This window comes from Galeopterus variegatus, unplaced genomic scaffold (assembly GCF_000696425.1).
Source record: "Galeopterus variegatus unplaced genomic scaffold, G_variegatus-3.0.2 Scaffold1504, whole genome shotgun sequence".
NCBI classification, from domain to species: domain Eukaryota; kingdom Metazoa; phylum Chordata; class Mammalia; order Dermoptera; family Cynocephalidae; genus Galeopterus; species Galeopterus variegatus.
The window spans coordinates 161,522-167,675 of record NW_007727615.1 but is presented as its reverse complement, the minus strand read 5'-3'; the positions used below and the strand labels follow the sequence as shown (position 1 = coordinate 167,675).

The 6,154-nt window shown below is 51.9% G+C and overlaps 1 protein-coding gene across 1 annotated transcript; it reads right to left on the bottom strand.

The window, feature by feature from the left end:
• Positions 1–1,421: 1,421 nt before the first annotated feature.
• On the bottom strand, positions 1,422–5,874 carry LOC103594190 (CXXC-type zinc finger protein 1-like). Its single transcript, XM_008577387.1, has 9 exons — positions 5,848–5,874; positions 4,755–4,847; positions 4,462–4,628; positions 3,978–4,185; positions 3,778–3,888; positions 3,384–3,433; positions 3,070–3,166; positions 1,852–2,004; positions 1,422–1,776 (listed from the first exon to the last, which is right to left on the bottom strand). Exons 1-9 carry the CDS (start codon positions 5,872–5,874, stop codon positions 1,615–1,617), a joined length of 1,068 nt encoding a protein of 355 aa, XP_008575609.1. The 3' UTR covers positions 1,422–1,614.
• Positions 5,875–6,154: the final 280 nt, after the last annotated feature.

Here is a 6,154-nt window from a genome sequence, read left to right as displayed (position 1 = left end):
CCTTTACTAAAAAAAAAAAAAAAAAAAAAAAAGACCAGAAAACCACAAATAATTGAGTTGGAAATTTTATTCAGAAAATTATAAAAAGAATAACAAAATTAAGCAAAAGCATGAGCATAAAAACACAGAACAAAAAATTTAAAAGTGGTAATTAATAAGAATAAAAGTTCAAATAAATTACATGAATATACAATTAGGAAGTATAAATAAATATAAAATAAGGAAGTATAAATAAAACAAAAAGCTGGTCCTTTCAAAGGACCAATTATAGGGATTATCCCCTGGGAAATTTGATCAAATTGAAAAGAAAGAAAAAAAGTACAATATTAACAGTAAGAAAGGAGATGTTGTACTAAACAGGTAGTAACATAAACTAGTTCCAGTGGATATAAGTCTAGAGCAATATGCTTAAAACATTTAGGGGAAATATGTGAGTTCCTAGGAAAAAGATAATTTTAAAATGGATGAAAACATTAATAAGGGACCAGTGAGCACAGGAAAAAAGCAGGAAAAGTAAATGATCATTTGGGACATAGTAGTACCCACAGGCAGCACCACCAGAGGCACCTTCACTGGCACAGGAAGCCTGGCTGGGGCTGGCAAAGGCACATGGGGCAAAGGTCCCAGTCCTCTTCCGGCAGCCCTATGGGTGTGAAATGGGTGTGATAGGATGGGGACTCACTGGACAGGGCAGGCTGCAGGGGCAGACCCAAAGCAGGGTGGTGGGGAAGGAAGCCAGGATGGGCAGGACTAGGGTAAGACGGACAGTCCAGGGCTGGACTGGCTGGGGCCAAGACTGACAGGGCTGAGACCTCGTGGGATGGTTGGCGGTTGGGGGAGACAAGCTGGGAGGGGGAGGGGCATGATGGCCATGACAGGCGGGGCAGGGAAAACTGTATCACTTTAAATTCTCAGTGTCCCAAAGTGGAATCATCGGGAATGACTATCTCATGCTCACCTATCCCCGATATTCCCAAGAGTTATCTAAAAGAGAGGACCATCTCAACATTTTTCCAACATATCTGATCTGGGGAGTAATAATAATTACACAGGAGTGGATGAATTAGCTGTGCACTAATCAGGTGCCAACTATATACCTGACAGCCTGGATGGCGGTCTGCAGGGAACAAGATCATAGAGTCCCCTGACAGAAGAGGACCCACAGAGCACGAGTGGGCATCACCTCACATCCACCGCTGCGTGCACTGTAGCCCGTCTTAAGCACACTTGCACCACCACCTACCACTACTGGAGGTTTGGATTTAAGCTTGAGGCCATAAAGATAGGTTTAGGGAACAGTAGGAGATATCAAAACACTTGCTCTTCCCAAATTCATTAACAAAACTCTGGACAGTGGCGATGAGGGCAGGGCAGGTCCCCTGGCCCTTCCCAGGTTCAGGGAAAAAAGAGAGGGGGATAAAGGAAAGGCCGAGAAGAGGAAGAATTTTGAGACAGTCGCCCACCCCCACGTGAGGTAAACAGAGAGACAGGAGACCAAATGGTGGACTAAGAAGCACAGTAAGTCCAAATGCCCTGAGAAAATGGTGGGTGTAGGGACAGGTGCGGGGGGAATTTATGGGGTGTCTCCCTTGGACAGGGTGTGGGATACAGAACCTAGGTCAAGCAGGGCTCTCTTTCTACCCTGGAGCGCAGGTCAGTCGTGAGTGGGTCATGCTGGATTGTCTGGTGAAGCATCAGGGGCAACAGCCCCGCCCGGTTTATCATAGCCGTGCGCACCTTGTGCTCCTGCTCAAAGAGGTCGTCCAGCTTGTGCAACTGTGAGAAGGGAACGTGAGAGGCAGATTCCAGGCTCCTAGCCCACCCCCAGCCCCACTCAGAATTGTAGCCTACCGCTCGCACACGCTCAAGGTCCACCTCAGCACGCCTCAGCTTCTCCCAGCAGTAGTGGCGGTTGCACAGACGTTTGGGGAGGCGACAGAAATCACCTGTCAACTCAAAGACATTGTGCACTAGTGGGCAACCGCACACTTCGTCATTTGTTACCTGTGGGGAAGAATTAAAGATGATGAGCTATGGAGGAAGGTAGCAAGGAGGGATGATCAGACAGGCATGATGAGCTCAACGGGAATGGAGGGCAGGAAAGAAAGGAATGCGGAGCAATCAGGCAGGGGTGAAGAGAGGAATTCAAAGAAGAGGGGACAAATGGGAGATGATCAAGCATGGAGGATGGAGGAAGGAGGTTGACCAAGCCGGGATGGAGGAATGAAGTGATCAGGCAGGAAGGACAGAAGAATAGAAAGAGATCAAGCAGGGAGGAGGCAAGGGCTGGAGGGGAGGTCAGAGCGGCAGAACAGGACGAATGGAAAGCGGTGAGGCAGGAGGAGGGAAGGATTGAGGGGGCATCCAACAGGGTGGAGCAGATGAGTGGGTTGTTGTTGCAGGGACGAGGTGAGGAATGAGGCGGGGAGGGTGGGAGGAATGGGGAGGGTAAACAGGAGGAAGAAAGGATCTTGGAGATGGCAGGCAGAAAGGAAATAATTGAGGGGCGGTGAGGCAGGGGAGTGATCAGAATGGAGGGAAGTCAGAAAGTGAGGAAGAGGGGGATTGAGGGCAACCATGTAGGGAGGAGGGGGAAAGTGGGGTGGTCAGGCAGGGAGTGGACAGGAATGGAGGACAGGTGCTTATGCAGTGAGGAGGGGTGGAATGGAAGGTGGGCAAGGAGGGAAAGAGACATGGGTGGGATCAAGCAAGGAGAGGATGAAGACAGAGCAGTCAGGGAGGGAGAAAGGTAAGAAGACAAGGTGATCAGGCAGCCAGGAAGGGTGCTCAGGAAGGGAAGAGGTGACATACAGGGGTTAGTCAGGAGATGTGGAAGGCAGGCAGTCCAGGAGGAGGGGAGGACTTGGGGGCAATGATGAGGCAGTGAGGAAGGGAGGAATGGAAGGCAGTCAGGCAGAGAAGAGGGAAGAAATGTATGAGGAATGGAGGACACCAGGCAGGGAGGAGAGCAGAAATGAGAGTCGGTCAGAGAGCAGGGAGGCACGGGGGCAGTCACACAGGGAGGACTGCAAGAATGGAGGGTCATGAGTAGGGAAAAAAGAGTCTCACCTTGGCATCCTGAGAATGCTCAGGGCACAGCACCTGGAGCCGTTTACAGTATGTCCTACTCTCTGGGTCATAGACATCACAGAAGAGTTGTGTTGCCCTGGAGACAGGTGGAAAGTGAGATGCTGGGGGTCAGAAAGAGGGAGGTTCTATCCCAAACCCTGTGCACACCCTGTTCCCAAACTCACCCATCCACTGCCTCTAACCACAGCCACTTCTGCCTCTGAGTCCACCCACATCCTGCCCCTGACCTTGCTTACCCTTGCTCCTGACCCTGTCCATATCATGTCTTTGGCTTGACTAGCACCCACACTCACCCCTCAGTGCTAGTAGGATACAGGGATCCAAAGGTTGATCGGCACTCATACTGGGAAGAAAGAGCACAAATGGGAGGAAATGTGGACATATGTTGCATACCCTCCCATGACAAAGCCCTAAACAGCACATCTGTCCCCTGTGGACCCTATGCTCCTGTCTTCCCAGCCAATGTGACCCCTCAACACTGGCTAATGTCCCAACCTTGGCTCTCATATGGGGAATGGAGGAAGAGCACAAGTGGGTGGAGCCATGGATGTGTGTTGCATTTCTTCCAACAAATACCCAGGCAACAAATCTGCTCCACCCCTCTCCCCTCCAAGGAACCCATCCATGCTCCACCCCACACAGCCCAAAACACCCTTGCCCTATCTTACCCCCAGCCAATGTCCCAACCTTGGCAAAGCAACGCTCCATGTGGCGCTGGGCGACACGCATACTGATGGGTTTCCCACAGGAGACACAGGAGATCTGCAGGTCTGTGTTGTTCTTGTCACCTTCGATGTTCTGCATGGGGTCAGTGAAGCAGTGCAGGGTGGGGACAGGCAGGGCAAGATCCCAGGTACCTTTCTGCTCCACCCACCATGCTCTCTCACCTCCTCACCCTTGCACACCGTCTGCTGCTTGCCACGCAGAATGATGGCCTCAAGTTCATGCAAACGGCACTCCATTTCCTTCAGGTAGGTGTGGGTGGCCTGCTGCTCACAGTGGATGCACTCAAGCATTTTCTTACCATGCTCATCAGCAACGCAAGGGCTATTTTGCCACTGCTTGATGCGCTGGGGCAGGATCTTACAGATGCGGCTACAAAGGGAGACAGCAATAAACAAAATATGTGTATGGGTGCATCAAAAGGGAAAAAAATAGAAGAGTGACTGAATGGTGAATATATAAGATACCGAATCGTGGAAGAGTGATGGATGGGTGGATGAGTGGACTGGTGGATGGAATGTGGATGGCTGGTTCAGTGGGTGAGTGGCTGTAAGGGTGAATGGATAGGTTAGTGGGTAAATAGACTTACATGTGGCACAGATCACACCCTACTTCACCTGTTGCCCCTTAACCTCCAGGTGCACTCACTCAGCTGCCAGCTTCATGCCACAGTCATCTGAGCAGTACTTGGAGCCTGGCCGGGCAGGATACACACAGCCAGGTCCCAGGCACTGCTGCAGTGAGGCTGGGTCCTTGCCATCTCTCTGCTCTGGGTGTTTCCCCTTGTGTGTGTGCTTGTGCTTCTGTTTTTCCTTCTGTGGGGCAACAGTAGGCAGGGCAGGGTCAGAAGAGTCAATGTCAGCCCCCAATTTCCATACTCCTGCCCTGCATTCCACCCCCAGCCTCTGTCTCCCATTCCACTATGTCATCTTCCACTCCACCTTTTTCTTCATGTGCTTCATATCCACTGCCTGCTTCTGTGGCTCAGGCGCAGGCTCCAGAAACCAGGGCTCCTCCGTGTCACTCATCCAGGGCTGCAGTCCAGAAAAATGCTGACAGAATCCCTGCAACCAAATTCTCAAAGTGGTCTTTGGACCCCCCCTGCCTCCTCTCACCTAACTGTTGACCTTCACTGTCTTCATTGTCCCCATCCTTCCACCCCGGCACCCTGCCACACACTCATCAGCCTTTGATTGCCCGAAGTCCCCTCTGCAAGAGTCCTGGTATAAGTTGCAGTCCCAAGGCAGGTCTTCTTCAGACAACAACTGGGTTGTAGGTTTGGCTGTTGTCTCAGGTGCCTCATTTACTGCCAGTGCCACCACTGCCATCTGCTACTTCTGGGCCAGCCTGGACTTCTGTGGTTGAGGCAGCTGTGAAGTGGGCAGTAGCCAGTAGGACCACAGCGAGGTCTCTCAGGGTGTTACAGGTAAGAGCTGAGGGGCAGACCCTTAGCACCAGCTCCACTCCTCATTTACCCTGAGTCCTAGACCCACCAGAGACCAGGAATTACAAGTAGGATTTCCATGCTGGTGGGACGAGGGCTCTGGGTCAGCTCTAAGTGAGTGGGGACAGGCCCACCCTGACCTAACACTCTTGGCCTTACGCTCTAGCCAACCTGGCCTGAGGCCACTGTATCTGCCTGGATACACTAAGCTCTGCATGCCTGGAAATGACTGGCACCACCTAGTCCTGCCTGCCCACCTTATCCAAACACACCTGGCTGGTCCACCTGTACATATCTGACTCCACACTGCCTACCTGGATGCATAAGCCCCTGCCTGAATGCCCAGAAAAGCTAGGCTCCACTCTTTCAGATTTGCTGAGCTCCACCTGCCCTGTCCCTCACTCCAAGACGCACCCACTTGCCCTGCACCATTGGCCCAGAGGAGCCCACCTCTGCTAGCCTGCCCAAACAACCTTGGTCCGCCCCTCAGACATGTTTGGCCCACTTGCTTGTCTCTCCCAGTCTATCTAGTCTCTCCAGGCTCTACCTGCCCAGACTTGCCCTCCTGGACACACTTGTTCTCACCTTACCCTCCCAGCCATGAGGGCCCCATACATGGTACCCGGGCACATGCAGCCCCACACCCCATCCCAAGCCCCACCAACTGCCCAGACTTTCTCAGCCCCACATGCCCCTCCCCGCTTCCTTCACATACCCAGTTCTGCTTATTATCCCAATATGCTGAGACACGCCAATCCCTGCCCCCTTCCCCACCTGCACATGCCAAACCTGGCCTTGCCTGCCCTGACCCATCCACCTAGAATAATTTGACAGTCGAGTATTCTGAAAAGTACTTCTACCTGTACCCACTAACACCACTTAAAATATATAAATATA